Raw genomic sequence first — 18,923 nt, forward strand, 5'->3', positions numbered from 1 at the left:
ACTTGCATGCACTGTCGCAGGATCTTTTGCCAATGCTCTCACTCTCAAGTACACACATACTACCACAAATCTCTCCCTCACACACTAAGGTTTGCAAATTCACTTGCTGTCAAGCTCACTCACACTTACAGACTCACTCACTCCCTCATGCATGCTGTAACACTCGCTTCTTGTGCTAACTCCCTTTCACACACTCTCAAGCACAGTCACTGGCACACACATTCTGTCATGCGCACACACACACTTTCATGCACTGCCTTTGCACTCTTGAGCACAATCATATGCTCACCTCTCTCTTGCACACAGTCAATTTGATTTGAGTCAGAGATAATGGGAGCTGCAGATGCTGGAGAATCCAAGATAATAAAATGTGAGGCTGGATGAACACAGCAGGCCAAGCAGCATCTCTGATGAAGGGTCTTGGCCCGAAACGTCAGCTTTTGTGCTCCTGAGATGCTGCTTGGCCTGCTGTGTTCATCCAGCCTCACATGTTATTATCTTGATTTGAGTCATCATTGTCACATGTGCCCAGGTACAGTGAAAAGTTTTCTTCTGCATGCAGTATAGACAGGTGATATCAAACAAGGCGCATTAGTGAAACGGAACATAGTGACAGCTACAGAGAAGATGCACAGAGAGCAAGATCAAAATTAGATTTAAGCTTTTCAGTGTCCTATTCAGATGTCCAATAACAGCGGTGAAGAAGCTGTTCTTGAATCTTTTCACGCATGTATACAAACTTTTTTTACATCTTCCCTTCAGAAAAAGGGAGAAGAGAGTGTAATTGGCGGGTGAGAAGGGCCTTTGATTATGTCAGTTTCTTTCCCGAGGCAGCGGGAAGTAGAGGTGGAATCAACGAATGGAAGGCTGGTTTGCATGATGGACTATGCTGTGTTCATGACTCTGCAGTTTCTTGTGGTCTTAGGAAGAGCTGTTGCCAAACCATGCTGTGACATGCATCCAGATAGGATGCTTTCTCTGGTACATGAATGAAAGTTGACCTTGCGGACACTCCAAATTACCTTCGCCTGCTGGGGAAATAGAGACATTTGGTGTGCTTTTTTGCCCATTGCGACGATCTGGGTGGACCAGGAGAGATTGTTGGTGATCGACACTCTCAACTATCTCCACCTCAGCAACATCTCTCTCAGTGTCTGATGCAGGCGCTCACACACTCACATTCTGTCACCTATTCTGTCTGTCTGTCTCTCCCTCATCGCCCATCTCTCTGTCTCGCTCGCTCTCTCTCTGTCTCTCGCTCTCTCTCTCGCGCTGTCTCTCTCTCTCGCGCTGTCTCTCTCTCTCGCGCTGTCTCTCTCTCTCGCGCTGTCTCTCTCTCTCGCGCTCTCTCTCTCTCGCGCGCTCTCTCTCCCTCCCCCACCCCCCAACCTCTCTGGCTTTCTCTCTCTCTCTCCCTCTCCCTCTCCCTCTCCCTCTCTCTCTCTCTCTCTCTCTCTCTCTCTCTCTCTCTTTTTCTCACACACCAACTCATTGCTCAGTATTCCATGGTATCTGAATTGTTGGAAGAATTAACTTAGACTGAGCGTGGATTTTCTCCCAAATTAGTTATGACAAAGCAGAACTAATTCTGCCTGGAAGAAGAAAGGCAGGAGCCATAATAATTAGGGATTGTTTTGCTAGAGGAACCGTGCTGTGATATGCATCCAGATAGGATGCTTTCTGTGGTACATCAATGAAAGTTGCCCTTGTGGGCACATGCAATTGCCTTTGCCTCCTGTGAAGTAGAGACAACGGTGTGCTTTTTTGCTCATTGCGATGATGTGGATGGACCAGTGAACTAATCGAAGCCCATCCCCCTACACGATCCCATTATCATCCATATGCTTATCCGCGGACTGTTGAAATGCCCCTAATGTGGCTGAGCTAACTGCATTGGCAGGCAGGGGGTTCCACATCCTTACCACTCTCTGAGTAAAGAACCTGCCTCTGATATCTATCTCAAATCTATTATCCCTCACTGTTTAGCTGTGCCCCCTCATACAAGCTGACGTCATCATCCTCGGAAAAAGACCCACACTGTCCACCCTGTCTCATCCACTGATCATCTTGTATGTCTCTATTAAATCCCCTCTGAACCACCTTCTCTCCAATGAGTACAGACCCAAGTCCCTCAGCCTTTCTTCAGAAGACCTTCACTCCGGACCAGGCAACATCTCCTCTGCACCTTTTCCAATGCTTCCACATCCTTCCTGTAATGGGGCGACCAGAACTGTACGCAATATTCCAAATGAGACCGCACCAGTTTTTTGGACAGTTGCTCTGGATCTCAGTCCCACTGCCAATAAAACCTAAAACACCGGAAGCCGCCTTCACAGCACTATCAACCTGGATGGCAATTTTCAGGGATCGACATAGATGGACACCCTCTGCACAGCAACACCACCAAGAATCTTTCCATTGACCCAATATTCTGCCTTCCTATTATTCATCCCAAAGTGAATCACCTCACATTTATCCGCATTGAACTCCATCTGCCACCTTTCCGCCCAATTCTGCAGTTCATCCAAGTCTACCTGTCACCTGCAACATTCTTCCACATTGTCCACCACTCCACCGACTTGAGTGTCATCTGCAAACTTACTAACCGATCTACCAATGCCTCCGTCCAAGTCATTTATTAAAATGACAAACAGCAGTGGTCCCAAAACAGATCCTTGAGACAAACCAGTAGTAACCAGACTCCAGGCTGAATATTTTCTATCAACCACCACTGGTTGCCTCCTTAGCCAAAGCCAGTTTCTAATCCAACCTGCTAAATCTCCCCCAATCCCATGTCTCCATGTTTTCTCCAATAGCCTACCATGTGGAACCTGATCGAAGGCTTTACTGAAGTCCATGTCCACCACGTCAACTGCCCGACCCTCATCCACGTGCTTGGTCACCTTCCAAAATTACTCAATGAGGCTTGTGAGACACGACCTGCCCTTGACAAATCCATGTCGACTATCTCCCATCAAATTGGTGCTTGCTCGATGATTATAAATCCTATCTCTTATAATCCTTTCCAAAACTTTTCCTGCAACAGACGGAAGGCTCACTGGGTTTATAATTACCTGGGTCATCTCTACTGCCCTCTTTGAACAAGGGCACAACATTTGCAACCCTCCAGCCTTCTGGTACTAGACCTGTAGACAATGAGGATTCAAAGATCAAGGCCCAAGGCTCCGCCACCTCCTCCGTAGCCTCCCAGAGAATCTGCAAGTTTCGAAGGATGATGCGTTGTATCCGGAGGTTGGTGGGGTGGTACGTCAGGACGAGGGAGACTTTGTTTTGGTTGTTGTTGCGGGGTGGGGTGAGAGGGATTTGTTGCAGGAAATGCTGGAGACACGGTCGAGGGCGTTATCAACCACAGAGCGGGGCAAGTTGTGGTCCTTGAAAAATGAGGACATCTGAGATATACGGGAATAGAATACCTCATCCTGGGAGTGCAGATGCAGAGGCAAAGGAATGGGGAATAGGGGATGAATTGTTGCAGGAATATGGTGGGAGGAGGTGTAATCTTGGTAGCTGTGGGAATTGGTGGAGTTGAAATGGATATTTGTTTCTCAGTGGTTGGAAATAGAGTGTTCCAGGTAGGAGAGAGAGGTATCAGAGATTGTCCAGGTTAACTTCAAGTTGGGGAGGAAGGTGTTGGTGAAGTGGATGAACTGTTAGAGCCCCTTGTGGGAACACGAGGCGGTGCCGATACAGTCATCAGTGTAACGGAGGAAGAGGTGGGGTTGAGGGCCAGTGTAGGTACGGAAGAGGGAGCGTTCCATGTAACCTACAAAGAGGCAGGCATAGCTTGGGCCCATTTGGCTACCCTGGCCACCCTCTTTGTCTGTAGGAAGTGGGAGGAATTGAAAGAGAAACTGTTGAGGGTTGTTCAAGGACCGGAACTTCCCCCTCCTCAGTGGTCAAAAACACCCTCGACCGTGTCACCCGCGTTTCCCACAACTCATCCCTCTCACCCGCACCCCATAATAACTACCAAAACAGTGTCCTCGTCGCCCTCACGTACCACCCCACCAACATCTGGATTCAATGCGTCGTCCTCCGACCCTTCTGCCATCCGCAATCCGACCCCACCACCAAAGACGTTTTTCCCACCACCCTTAGGTGACCCCCTTATCCGCTCCACACTCCCCTCTAGCACTCCCGGCACCCAGCACTTTTCCCTGCATATCCATAAATGTTGTCATCACAACGTTGAAAATTCACTGGTCCCGATACCTCCCCCCAATCCCAGGCCCCAGGAAGAATTTCCTCATCAAACAGATGTTTACCTGCACATCTGCTAATGTGGTAGACTGTATCCACTGTTGCCATTGTGGCCTTCTCTACATCGGGGAAACCAAACAGAGGTTTGGGGACCGCTTCACCTGTGCTCAGTTTGCACGAAAGAACTGCACCTCCCAGTCGTGAACTGTTTCGACTCTCCCTACCAATCCTCAGGTAACATGTCCATCCTGGGCCTCCTGCAGTGCCACAACGATGCCACCTGAAGGTTGCAGGAGCAGCACCTCATATTGCGCTTGGGAACCCTGCACTCCATGGTATCAATGTGGACTTCACAAGCTTCAAAATCACCCCTCCCCCTCCCGCATCCCAAAACCAGCCCACCTATCCCATCCTGCCACCTCAAACCCCACCCCCATTTCCTGCCTCCTAACCTCTTCCCGCCCCGGAGACCTGTTCGTCTTCCCCGGACTGACCTCTCCCCTCCCTCCCTCCCCACCTACATTCACCTCTGCTGGCTCCATCCCCACCTCTTTAACTTGTCTGTCTCCTCTCCACCTATCTTCTCCTCTATGCATCTTTGATCCGCCTCCCCCTCTCTCGCTATTTATTTCAGAACTCTCTCCCCCTCCCCCTTTTCTGATGAAAGGTCTCGGCCCAACATGTCAGCTTTTGTGCTCCTCAGATGCTGCTTGGCCTGCTGTGTTCATCCAGCTGCACACTTTGTTATCTCTACATATCTTAACAACCTCATTAAGTGAGTTCGAGAGAGAACTATGCAGGGTAGACTTTGGGTTTATCATTCTAACTTGCCAGTCCTGAAAGATGAAAGTTGGTTTGTGTTGGATGTTTGTCTCATAGCTACGAAAGATACACTGAAAGGATTTTTCAAATCTTTTGTTGAGAATTGTACCCATTTAGTCACTAATCCTTTTCCTTTTTTAAAGCTTCCTTGGTAGTGACAAATTTCAAATATCTGCGGAATTTTATTTGGCTTTGTATTGGTTGTCTGTGATTCTCTGTTCATGGCTCCACGATCTGCTAGCTAATTACAGAATTTATCATTGATGTGCTTCAGTCTTATATATCCCAATTTCAGGAGAAAGTCCAGAGAGACCTTTGAAAGGAAAGGGGTTTAGAAAGAAAATCTATCGATCAAAATCATGAACAGTTGATAAATTATTTGCACTTCATATTTCCAGAACCTACCCCGGAAGAGAGAGCCCAGAGAATTGCCAAAGCTGTCCGCAAACAGTCAACAGAAGTGAAGGAAAATTGGGAGCAATTGAAAACCCGTGCGAGCAACTGGCAGAAACAGGTGGAAAAGGCGTTGGAGAAACTTTAAGAACTGCAGAAAGCTCTGGATGATCTTGAGGCTCATGTGATAACAGCTGAGGGGGTCCACACTGATTGGCAACCTGTGGGTGACCTGCTTATTGACTCATTGCAGGATCACATTGATAAAACCACAGTAAGTGCAATTACATTACACTTCACTTATGAACAGATGTAACCAGAATGTTGTATCGAGACGATCAGTAATATGAGTACTTCAGTAATATTGATTGAATGGTTGTTCACTGAATTTGCAAATTAAAACTTAGTTGAGCATGCCTTCTGGTGATATCACAACATGAATATCAGTATAATTGAGGATTCTATTAGTCAGTGACATCAGCTGAGTTGTCTGCTTGTTGCCATGTTATCAGGGTTAAAGGTAAAGTCTTAGCACGCCATTTGGCGACTCCTTAGAGAGAGACAACTGGTTATGATTTAACCTGAAGATCACCATGCCTCAGTCAAGTAGAGCGGTTGAGGCGAAGACCCTTTGTGGTAAGCTCACTGGTATGGCAATTGAGCCCTCTCTGCAGGGCATCACTCTGCATCACAAACCAACTGAATTTGAATAGAGTTTAGGATTGGAGAGCAATCCATGCAATTATTTTTTTTAATGAATGTTTCTCACTGGGACTCTCTCACTGGCAAACTTTATAAAAGCCAGCTCAGCCATACAGGCGAGATCAGTTCCTTATTAAGGTTACAAACCTTATCGAGTTTTTTGAGGATGTGACTAGAAAGGTTGATGAGGGTCGAGCTGTGGATGTGGTGTATATGGACTTCAGTCAGGCATTTGATAAGGTTCCCCATGGTAGGCTCATTCAGAAGGTCAGGAGGAATGGGATACAGGGGAACTTAGCTGCTTGGATACAGAATTGGCTGGCCAACAGAAGACAGCGAGTGGTATTCGAAGGAAAATATTCTGCCTGGAAGTCAGTGGTGAGTGGAGTTCCACAGGGCTCTGTCCTTGGGCCTCTACTGTTTGTAATTTTTATTAATGACTTGGATGAGGGGATTGAAGGATGGGTCAGCAAGTTTGCAGACGACACAAAGGTCGGAGGTGTCGTTGACAGTGTAGAGGGCTGTTGTAGGCTGCAGCGGGACATTGACAGGATGCAGAGATGGGCTGAGAGGTGGCAGATGGAGTTCAACCTGGATAAATGCGAGGTGATGCATTTTGGAAGGTCGAATTTGAAAGCTGAGTACAGGATTAAGGATAGGATTCTTGGCAGCGTGGAGGAACAGAGGGATCTTGGTGTGCAGATACATAGATCCCTTAAAATGGCCACCCAAGTGGACAGGGTTGTTAAGAAAGCATATGGTGTTTTGGCTTTCATTAACAGAGGGATTGAGTTTAAGAGTCGTGAGATCTTGTTGCAGCTCTATAAAACTTTGGTTAGACCGCACTTGGAATACTGCGTCCAGTTCTGGGCGCCCTATTATAGGAAAGATGTGGATGCTTTGGAGAGGGTTCAGAGGAGGTTTACCAGAATGCTGCCTGGACTGGAGGGCTTATCTTATGAAGAGAGGTTGACTGAGCTCGGTCTCTTTTCATTGGAGAAAAGGAGGAGGAGAGGGGACCTAATTGAGGTATACAAGATAATGAGAGGCATAGATAGAGTTGATAGCCAGAGACTATTTCCCAGGGCAGAAATGGCTAGCACGAGGGGTCATAGTTTTAAGCTGGTTGGTGGAAAGTATAGAGGGGATGTCAGAGGCAGATTCTTTACGCAGAGAGTTGTGGGAGCATGGAATGCGTTGCCAGCAGCAGTTGTGGAAGCAAGGTCATTGGGGTCATTTAAGAGACTGCTGGACATGTATATGGTCACAGAAATTTGAGGGTGCATACATGAGGATCAATGGTCGGCACAACATTGTGGGCTGAAGGGCCTGTTCTGTGCTGGACTGTTCTATGTTCTATGAATTTTTTGACCTGGGGTGGGTCAGCGTTAGGAGTTCAGTGATTGGAATGAATTCTCATGAAGGTAGCGAGAGGGATACTACACGTGAATAGATCGATGTTTTGAGAAGAGGATGAGATATGAGCAAAAGTTTAATTGATGTGTAAGACCAGCCACAATCATCATCGACGGTGGAGCAGGCTTGAGCAGCCATGCAACATTGTGCTGCCGCTATTTGACTTGTTCTGTGGAAAGGAAGGAAAATGGTCCAAGTGTCAAAAATGATGAAGACCACATCATTCTACAACCTCAAAATTTGATTGTGTTCAGCATATTATCACTCCTGGTACCCCTAAATCCTGGTCTATCATCTCAGCAGCTCGACTCTGCCCATAAGCTGGTTACTTGTGACATTTTTGAGGGATCTTCCCAAGTCTGAAAATCATTTTTGTTTTTGTAGAATCAGAGTTGGCCAGTGTGGAAGGAGGTTGTTTGGCATATCATAGCTCTTTGAAGTAACTCCCCAATTCGTCCCCCTCTGCTTGGCAATGACTTGAACCACTTATAAAATCTCTTTAATGGAGGGAAACTTTGAAGGCGTCTGAAAGGAGTCTTCACAATCCCAGAATACAACTGAGCCTTATTAAGTTGTTAGTTCTGACGGTCAAGAGCTTGATGAAAGAGGATTGTTTTAAAAAGTGCCTTAAAAGAGAAAACGTACAGAGGCTAAGAGGTGTAGGAAGTTAGCGAGTTTTGAGAAGATTTGTTGCTCGGGTTGAGGTTCGGGATGTGAGTTTGCTCGCTGAAGGTGTAGGAAGTCTCTTCTTGGGTTTGAAGCCGACACAATTAAATGTTTGGCAACTAGTAGTGGGCCGTTTAACATCAAGAGTGGGCAAGAGGACATAATTAGACGAGTGCAGATATCCTGAAGTATAGTTGGACTGGTGGAGATTACGAAAATAGCGATAGGCGTAGCCAAGGAACGATTTGTAAACAAAAATGAGAATTTAATAAAATTACTGTTAATCGTATCAGTCAGGTAGAAAGTACAGAGAAGAGGATTTGGTTCAAGGTGAGACTCGGGCAGTGGAGTTTGAGACGACGTCAAGTTTTCAATGGGCAAATGTGGGACTCCAACAGGGAATGCATTGGAATTGTCAGGTCCAGAAGTGAAGTAGTTCCCGATGAAGGTTTCACTGCTAATGAGCCAAGACAAGAGACAGGTAGGCAGGATTGAAAAGATGTAAAGAGACAGCTTTAGGGATTGCATGAATGTGTGGTCGGACGTTCATCATGGGATAAACAAGATGCCAAGGTTGTGCTGAGACAAGCCTAATATTACATTGTTGCCAAGGCGGAGTAATGCAATCAGTAGGTAGTGAATAGAGATTGGTGTGGGGACCACAAAGTGGTCTTCCCAGTTTTAAATTGTTATCTCTACATAGTTGCGCAACTTAATGTTCTGTTCAAAAGGCATTACTGACAAGGAAACAGAAGTTAGCCATTTGTTCACTTGTCAATATATCTTGATTTTTCCACCATGTTCTCCAATTAATAACACAACATGTGCACTGTACGAACTGAACTGTTCAAACCTTAAAAGGAGATGTTAAAATTGTGGAATATAAAGTTAAATTTATTTCATTGAAAATTTGAATAAATTACATGAAGGTTTGACCAAGACTGCAAGGAATTAGATGGAACATCAGATGAATAAAACAAGCAGTAGTAAGGTGGTATTAGCTGGACGTTCCTGAAGAAAGAGAACGCAGCCAACCTTTCTTCCATCAGGGGGATTAATTGTGTGGTGTCAGACACAGTCGATTCAATCATTCCTTCTGTCTTTACTGTCTGACTGGACTGTGGTTGTAATATTTCCTTTTTTAAACGCTCAAGGTTAGACATACTTCACTTGACATTCTCATTTTATAAATTTTAAGAAGTTGACTTATTGTCAAGTCACGGTAGAATTGAAAACACATTCTATAAGTGTTTGAAGTCAGAAGTCACATGACACCAGCTTATAGTCCAACAGGTTCATTTGAAATCACACAAGCTTTTGGAGTGCAGCCCCTTCATCAGGTGCAGTTCGTGAGGTGACCACAGGGAGACACAGCTTATAAGCAGAGAGATCAAAAGATCATAGAATTGGCGTGAGTGGAGTGTCAGATAATAACTCTATGCAGGTGACCAAGAGTGTTAGAGGCAAGTAAAGCGTTTATAAAGTCCATGTCAGTGCTGTGTTGTCATGATAATCAGGCAGCGCAACAGGAATGTACAAAAGGTGACATCTCAGGTCAGACTCTGACTTGTAGTTTAGAGGCTTGTGTTCAGAATCTGTCTGAGAGTTTTAACCTTTATTTCAAAAGCAAGAATTTATAAGATACCACACTGACTGTAACTACAAGTTGTGTGTTTCTTCAACAAAATATCTGCAAACAAACAAACATCCTGGATGAAGACTTATTATCTGACACTCCACTCACACCAGTTGTAGGATGTTTTGATCTGTCTGCTTATCAATTGTGTGTCTGTGTGTTTACCTCCCTGACCGCACCTGATGAAGGGACTGCACTCCCAAAGCTTGTGTGATTTCAAATAAACCTGTCAGATTATAACCTGATGTCATGTGAGCTCTGACTTTGTCTATCCTAGTCCAACACCAACACCTCCACATTATAACTGTTTGGAACCAAGTCAGTGCAACAGGTACATATCGAACATTTGACTTCGGAAGAATGCCTAGTGCTGAAAAATTCATTAATAACAAAAGATTTCTTCATTATGCCATCTATCGTAACATGCTGCGTCTCACAGTCAGAATGAAAGGATGGCCACTTCAATTTCGCAGGGCCAAGAACAGTTATGGACATTTTTAGCATGGGAGGAGGCCATTCAACCTATTTTATCTGTCCCAGCTCTCTCCCAGCACAAGAAAATTAATCCTTCTCTCGAACTCATTCCACATATTTCACAGAATTGAAATATATAGGTACATACTTAGGAGTTTTTAACATCAAGTGAGCAGTTCTCGCACTTCACCTTGTCACTAAAAATGGAAAACGTGACTTACAAAGAGTGGGTCTTTATTTTGTTCTGTTTTGATGATGAAGCAGATGCAAGTCGAAGTGCTGGAACTGGCCTCTTGAACTTACCAACTGTTCAACGTGTATAAAATGATTTCTGTGCGCATCTACTAAAAGCAGTTTTATGGAAGGAAAAGGTACCAAAGAAGATTTGGTGTATTGTGCTTGATGCTATTATACGCCAACCTGTGAAAACAGAACTCTACGACTGAGTGTTGAGTTCTGAGAGGGGGCTATCTTGTTTGAATTTACATTGCTAAGCCTAGGCCTATTTTCCCAACAGCAAAATTGGTAATCCAGCAAGAAATGGAAATTTCTCACATTTGTTGGCTGTAAGTGTCTGTTTAAAGTTTCCTTATGTACAGGTGCTTAACCTGCTTTTACAGTTGGAACATTTGTTGTGCCAATGAAAATTTTTTGAATGGTTTCACCTCCAGTTTTCCTGTTTATACATATTTGGTATTTTTTCAGGGTGAGGACTATCTGCAAAATCTGAGATTGGGTTTTGAAAGACAGCAGCCTTTGTTTTGGAGAGATAATGGGAACTGCAGATGCTGGAGAATGCGAGATAACACCGTGTGGAACTGGATGAAGACAGCAGGCCAAGCAGCATCTCAGGAGCACAAAAGCTGACGTTTCGGGCCGAGAACCTTTTTCAGAAAATGGGGAGGGGGTGCGGGTTCTGGAATAAATAGGGAGAGAGGGGGAGGCGGATGGAAGATGGATGGAGGAGAAGATAGGTGGAGAGGAGAGTATGGGTAGGGAGGCAGGGAGGGGATAGGTCAGTCTGGGGAGGCCGGACAGGTCAAGGGAGCGGGATGAGGGGAAATAGGGGTGCGGCATGAGGTGGGAGGGGGGATGGGTGAGAGGAAGAATAGGTTTGGGAGGCAGGGACGAGCTGGGCTGGTTTTGGGATGCAGTGGCAGGACAGGAGATTTGGAAGCTTGTGAAATCCACACTGATACCATTGGGCTGCAGGGTTCCCAAGCAGAATATGAGTTGCTGTTCCTGCAACCTTCGGGTGGCGTCATTATGGCACTGCAGGAGGTCCAGGTTGGACATATCCTGTCAGGAATGGGAGGGGGAGTTGAAATGGTTCGTGACTGGGAGGTGCAGTTGTTTATTGCAAACTGAGCGTAGGTGTTCTGAAAAGCGGTCCCCAAGCCTCTGCATCGTTTCCCCAATGTGGAGGAAGCCACAACGGGGACAGCGGATGTTTTGGATATTCCTTAAGCATTGATTTTCATTCAGAGTTGGTTGGATTTTGCTGAAGCAATAGACATAACTCAGTATGACATAGACAATGTCAGAGTTAATGTTTCGCGTCCTGTGACCCTTCCTCAGATCTCACTCTTCACTGATGCTGCCAGACCTGCTGAGCTTTTCCAGCAACTTCTGCTTTTGTTGCTGATTTACAGTGCCCACAGTTAGAACATAGAACAGTACAGCACAGAAAAGGCCCTTCAGCCCACAATGTTGTGCCGACCATTGATCCTCATGTATGCACCCTCAAATTTCTGTGACCATATACATGTCCAGCAGTCTCTCAAATGACCCCAATGACCTTGCTTCCACAACTGCTGCTGGCAACGCATTCCATGCTCTCACAACTCTCTGCGTAAAGAACCTGCCTCTGACATCCCCTCTATACTTTCCACCAACCAGCTTAAAACTATGACCCCTCGTGCTCGCCATTTCTGCTCTGGGAAATAGTCTCTGGCTATCAAGTCTATCTATGCCTCTCATTATCTTGTATACCTCAATTAGGTCCCCTCTCCTCCTCCTTTTCTCCAATGAAAAGAGACCGAGCTCAGTCAACCTCTCTTCATAAGATAAGCCCTCCAGTCCAGGCAGCATCCTGGTAAACCTCCTCTGAACCCTCTCCAAAGCATCTACATCTTTCCTATAATAGGGCGCCCAGAACTGGACGCAGTATTCCAAGTGCGGTCTAACCAAAGTTTTATAGAGCTGCAACAAGATCTCACGACTCTTAAACTCAATCCCCCTGTTAATGAAAGCCAAAACACCATATGCTTTCTTAACAACCCTGTCCACTTGGGTGGCCATTTTAAGGGATCTATGTATCTGCACACCAAGATCCCTCTGTTCCTCCACGCTGCCAAGAATCCTATCCTTAATCCTGTACTCAGCTTTCAAATTCGACCTTCCAAAATGCATCACCTCGCATTTATCCAGGTTGAACTCCATCTGCCACCTCTCAGCCCATCTCTGCATCCTGTCAATGTCCCGCTGCAGCCTACAGCAGCCCTCTACACTGTCAACGACACCTCCGACCTTTGTGTCGTCTGCAAACTTGCTGACCCATCCTTCAATTCCCTCGTCCAAGTCACTAATAAAAATTACAAACAGTAGAGGCCCAAGGACAGAGCCCTGTGGAACTCCACTCACCACTGACTTCCAGGCAGAATATTTTCCTTCTACTACCACTCGCTGTCTTCTGTTGGCCAGCCAATTCTGTATCCAAGCAGCTAAGTTCCCCTGTGTCCCATTCCTCCTGACCTTCTGAATGAGCCTACCATGGGGAACCTTATCAAATGCCTTACTGAAGTCCATATACACCACATCCACAGCTCGACCCTCATCAACCTTTCTAGTCACATCCTCAAAAAACTCGATAAGGTTTGTAAGGCATGACCTACCCCTCACAAAGCCGTGTTGACTGTATTTGATCAAGCCATGCTCTTCCAGATGGTCATAAATCTTATCCCTCAGAATCCTTTCTAACACCTTGCAGACGACAGACGTGAGACTTAGCGGTCTATAATTGCCGGGGATTTCCCTATTTCCTTTCTTGAAGAGAGGAATTACATTTGCCTCTCTCCAGTCCTCAGGTACGACTCCAGTGGAGAGCGAGGATGCAAAGATCTTCGCAAGTGGCGAAGCAATTGCATTTCTCGCTTCCCAAAGCAGCCGAGGACAAATCTGGTCCGGGCCTGGCGACTTGTCAATCTTAATGTTTGACAAAATTTTCAGCACATCAGCTTCGTCTATCTCTATCCATTCCAGCATGCACACCTGCTCTTCAAAGGTTTCATTCACTACAAAGTTCGTTTCTTTCGTAAAGACAGAAGCAAAAAACTCATTTAGGGCTTCCCCTACCTCCTCAGGCTCCACACACAAGTTCCCTATGCCATCCCTGATCGGCCCTATGACGCAGGCAAAACTCTATCTCTGCAGGTAGCATGATGCTGTGTTCTCAAACTTCCCTGCCTTTTTGTAATATAATATTGTCTTTTTAGGACAGAAGTTTTTTTTTGTTTGTTTTAACTTCTGCACATACTTTCTATGCATGTTAAAATTCTACACCTTTTCAGTTCACTGCAGTGCTGCATAATGAAGACTTGGAACAATTTTTTTTATAAAGTAGAAAATCAGTGTGGTTTGTTTTCCAAAATGTGATGTGTAAGTGCAACACTTAACAGTGTGTTCATCAAACTATTGTTTCCTTTGATCTTTGTGTTGCAGAAATTTCTAGAATCATTTCATATATATTTTTCTTGATATATTTTAGCAGCTTTCCTGGAGCAAGTCTGGTTTCCTTCGGATGAGACGACTTTCAGACATACACCCTTTATTATGAGATTTAATTGCGGTAAAATGAGGAGGATTTTTATTCACTGAGACACACATGACTATATGTTTAAAGCATTGGAAAATGCGTTCTGTTCGGACTGTCATGTTATCTGGTGTTTGTACCAGGCTTTCTGATTAAATGCAAGTGATTAAGGATGCTAATGATGCCACATGTTATTACAAGAGGAAATGAACATACAAGTCAGAATTTTATGCCACATTTATACATAGCATAGACCATGCAGCATGGATGCAGTGACTGAGTGAAATGGGATGCAGTGACTGAGTGAAATGGGATGCAGTGACTGAGTGAAATGGGATGCAGTGACTGAGTGAAATGGGATGCAGTGACTGAGTGAAATGGGATGCAGTGACTGAGTGAAATGGGATGCAGTGACTGAGTGAAATAGGGATGCAGTGTGAGAGGGAAATAGGGATGCAGTGACTGAGACAAATGGGATGCACTGACAGATGGAAATGGGAGACAGTGCCTCAGTGAAATGCTCACAACGAATTGCCCCCTCCAGTCCTGACCCGCTCTCATCAACTTGCCCCCTCCGTCCTGCCCTGCTCACAGCGACTTTCCCCATCCGTCCTGACCCGCTGACAGCGAATTGTCCCCTCCGTTCTGACCCACTCGCAGCGACCTGCCCCTACAGTCGTGACCCGCTCACACCGACTAGCGCCTGCAGTCCTGACCCGCTCACACAGACGAGCGCCTGCAGTCCTGACCCGCTCACAGTGACTCGCCCCTGCAGTCCTGACCTGCTCACAGCGACTTCTCTCTGCAGACCTGACCCACTCACAGCGAATTACCCCTGCAGTCCTGACCCGCTCATTGCGACTTGCCCCTGCAGTCCTGGCCCCCTCTCAGCGACTCGCCCCTTCAGTCCTGTCCCAATCACAAGGACTTGCCCTCTCCATCCTTACCCGCTCACAGCGACTTGCCCCCTCAGTCCTGACCCCCTCACAGCAACCTGCCCCCTCCGTGCTGACCCGCTCACAGTGACTTGCCCCTGCAGTCCTGGCCCCCTCACAGTGACCTGCCCCCTCACTCCTGACCCGCTCAACATTGAGGAAACCAAGCAGAGGCTTGGGGACCGCTTTGCAGAACACCTCCACTCGGTTCGCAACAAACAACTGCACCTCCCAGTCGCGAACCATTTTAACTCCCCCTCCCATTCCTTGGACGACATGTCCATCATGGGCCTCCTGCAGTGCCACAATAATGCCACCCGAAGGTTGCAAGAACAGCAACTCATAATCCGCTTTGGAACCCTGCAACCCAATGGTATCAATGTGGACTTCACAAGCTTCAAAATCTCCCCCTCCCCAACTGCATCCCAAAACCAGCCCAGTTCTTCCCCTCCCGCGACTGCATCACAAAACCACCCCAGCCGTTCCCTTCCCCCCACTGCTTCCCAAAACCAGCCCAGCCTGTTTCCGCCTCCTTAACCTGTTGTTCCTCTCACCCATCCCTTCCTCCCACCTCAAGCCACACCTCCATTTCCTACCTACCACCTCATCTTACCTCCTTGACCTGTCCATCTTCCCTGGACTGACCTATCCCCTCCCTACCTACTCACCTGTACTCTCCTCTCTACCTATCTTGTTTTCTCTCCATCTTCGGTCCGCATCCCCCCACTCTCCCTATTTATTCCAGTTCCCTCTCCCATCCCCGTCTCTGATGAAGGGTCCAGGCCCGAAATGTCAGCTTTTGTGCTCCTGAGATGCTGCTTGGCCTGCTGTGTTCATCCAGCTCCGCACTTTGTTATCTTGGATTCTCCAGCATCTGCAGTTCCCATTATCAGTGGCATTTTCCTCTTCTTCAAAGTTTGTGCAAAAGCAACACGATATGGGGCGGCACGGTGGCTCAGCGGTTAGCACTGCAGCCTCACAGCACTGGGGACCCAGGTTCAATTCCAGACTCAGGCAACTGTCTGTGTGGAATTTGCACCTTGTCCCTGTGTCTGCGTGGGTTTCCTCCAGGTGTTTCAGTCTCGTCCCACAGTCCAAAGATGTGCACGCTAGGTGGATTGGCCATGCTAAATTGCCCATAGTGTTCAGGGGCGTGGGTCTGGATGGGATGCTCCAAGGTTTGGTGTGCACTTGTGGGGCCAAAGGGCCTGTTTCCACACTGTAGGGAATCTAAACAATCCTGTTCCGACACCTCCATGTTATAACCCTGCTGATCACTGCACACAGAGATGTTTGATAACAAAAGGATAACAATAATATTCAAACCCAGTGCTGGAGATGTAATTTAAATGAGTATTTGAAATACAGAGGCCAGTGTCTATCTTCAATTCAACTTTTATTTACAAATGATCTGTCTTCAACTTTAGCACTGCCTCATTCAGAGATAGTTGCCAGGGTGTCAGCGTCTCTGACCCTCACACTTCTTATCTGTCAGCCAGGGCTCCCTGATTTGGGCTGTTAATATGGAACAATCAGTCAACTCTCATTCTGAGAGGTTCAACTGGCCGACCTGGTCACAAACCCGTGTGGTGTGTTCATCGAAAATCAAACATGTACCTGAAAGGTACCATTACATACTAGTGTAAAGGAAGGCATGACGCTAAACTGGGGAGAGAAGGGAACTGCTAATGGGGGGTGGCCCAGAGAGTAGAAGAAAATCGAATGGGAAGATGACCATTTGAGACTGAGGGAGAGAGATGTAATTGCCAGAATGAGGCATTGCAATTGCGAAATGGATTTTTGTGTGTACACCATGTTCAGTTTCCCCGATCTGTACTCCTCTTTAAATCATTAGTATCTGAAATTTCTGTATCATTTCCAAATGCTCTGTCTCTAATGTTATGCTGTTGGAATTGGTTGAACTGCAGAGATATCATTTATTTGCACAAATGTGTTCAGTGAAATGAGTTGCATGCTATATATGTATTATTCTTCCTGATTCTATTGTACGCATACAAATTCAAGTTAGTTCCACTTTTGAAGAACAAACTGTTTTTAGATGTATGATGTATCTCATTTGCCTGCCACTTGCTCTTGTTGATGAGTTGTGTTTCTGTTTTGTGAAGAAATATGAATGCGCTGGACCACTCATGGCAATGCCCAATGTGGTGATCTTCCAACATTGCAGCTGGAAGGTGGGGCGGGGCGGGGGATGGGTTTCACAGAACTGTTGCAGACGGAAATGGAGAGACAGGTGATGTATGTGGCAGCACCGAGACAGGGAGGAGAATGAAATGCAGCCTGAAGGGGAATCTGGCTGTATTCTCAAAGGCACGGGCTGAATGGAAGAGGACAGAAAGGATGCACTCAGAGGAAGAGAAGATCAGACTAGACTGATGGTGAAACAGGCAGTAATCATTGGCAAGTTACTGATAGGAGGGTGAATCAATCGGGCTCACTTTAAGACTGTTTACAGTTACCAGATAGTTTCTGGGAGATGTGCAGATCAGGCCAGGCTCATATAGAAACGCTTCCCGGAGTAATTAACATGGAGACCCCCCTCGGAAAGAGTGAGGGGTTGGCCGTCCTGCTACCACTGCTGCTGGTCATGTCCAGGCCAGTCATTCTGGCCAGAGACTTCAGCTGCATCATCGGCACGAATGAACAATATGGAGGGTATGACAGTGAACTGGACTCGACGTCCAGATTTCTGATGGAAACGGTTGACGTTGCCAAGCTGCATAACATCTTCAGCACCCCTGCAGACTGAGCATAGAGTAGAAACGCCTGGTCATAGCCAGATGTGTCTATACACCCATTGGACAGATTTCCTGTTTGCGCCCACACGTCCTCGATCATATCCATTGAAGTCAAGCCGGTGTTCTTCTCTGACTACTGCCTCCTGCTGGCTGACTGTCACCTACAGAATGACCAGCGGGCTGGCAAGGGAACATGGAAGCTGAATGTGAAACTGTTGACCCCAGAAAAATCATTCAGAAGCTCAAAAGAGAGCACACAGGTTGGAGAAGGATGAAGACCCTTTTTGCACTTGGTGGGAGGCAGTCAAAGGGAACATCAAGAAGTTCTTTGTCCTGAAAAGTGTTCAGAAGATGAGAGAGAGTTGGGCAAAACTGTTCAAACTCCAGAAACCCGTGCAAAACCTACTCTTACTGCAGACAATCGGGTCAATGTCGCCGAGGAGCCCCAGGAGGTGTCGAGGCAGCAAGCCCCACTCTCTGCCTCGGAGGCCTCCAAGATAATCTTGCGGTTCAGGGTCTGCACTGTGGAGCAAGAGATAACAGTCAGAGACAGACAGCACTGAAACAGACCGTTTGGTCCAACTTGTTCATGCTGACTCGATATCCGAAATAAATGTAGTCCCATTTGCCAGGATTTGGCCCATATCCCTCTAAACTCTTCCTCTTCATTTTCCCATTCAGATGGCTTTTAAATGTTGAAATTGTACCAGCTTCTCGTCCCCTCGCTTGCAGCTCATTGCACGCATGCACCACCCTCTGCATGAAAATAATGTACCTTAAATCCCTTTTAGATCTTTCCCCTGTTACTTTAAACCTCTGCCCTTCAGTTATGGACTCTCCCACCCCCGGAAAAAGACAATGTCTATAAACCCTATCCATGCCTCTCATGCGGTTACTAATCTCTATCAGGTCTCCTCAGCCTTTGATGCTCCAGGGAAAATAGCCCCAGTCTGTTCAGCCTCGTCCTTTAGCTTTAACCGTCCAACCCAGTCACCATCCTTGTAAATCATTTCTGAATCCTTTCCGGTTTCACAACATCTTTCCGACAGCAGGGAGACTGGAATTAGAAACAGTATTCCAATGGAGGC

At 46.4% G+C, this 18,923-nt stretch overlaps 2 protein-coding genes across 2 annotated transcripts in view; both read left to right on the plus strand.

Moving 5' to 3' along the window:
- LOC132207614 (uncharacterized) overlaps nucleotides 1-5,614 on the plus strand; it is a 318,527-nt gene extending 312,913 nt beyond the window's left edge. Inside the window, exon 7 of the mRNA XM_059643558.1 lies at nucleotides 5,442-5,614. Within this exon, the coding sequence (XP_059499541.1) occupies nucleotides 5,442-5,607 (166 nt within the window). The 3' untranslated portion in view covers nucleotides 5,608-5,614. The remainder of the gene's footprint in view (nucleotides 1-5,441) is intronic.
- On the plus strand, nucleotides 5,597-15,697 carry LOC132207613 (proteoglycan 4-like). The gene is made up of 2 exons (XM_059643557.1): nucleotides 5,597-5,714; nucleotides 14,100-15,697. Exon 2 carries the CDS (start codon nucleotides 14,630-14,632, stop codon nucleotides 15,611-15,613), a length of 984 nt encoding a protein of 327 aa, XP_059499540.1. The 5' UTR covers nucleotides 5,597-5,714; nucleotides 14,100-14,629; the 3' UTR covers nucleotides 15,614-15,697.
- The last annotated feature ends 3,226 nt before the right edge of the window (nucleotides 15,698-18,923 follow it).

This window comes from Stegostoma tigrinum, unplaced genomic scaffold, assembly GCF_030684315.1.
Source record: "Stegostoma tigrinum isolate sSteTig4 unplaced genomic scaffold, sSteTig4.hap1 scaffold_111, whole genome shotgun sequence".
NCBI lineage: Eukaryota > Metazoa > Chordata > Chondrichthyes > Orectolobiformes > Stegostomatidae > Stegostoma > Stegostoma tigrinum.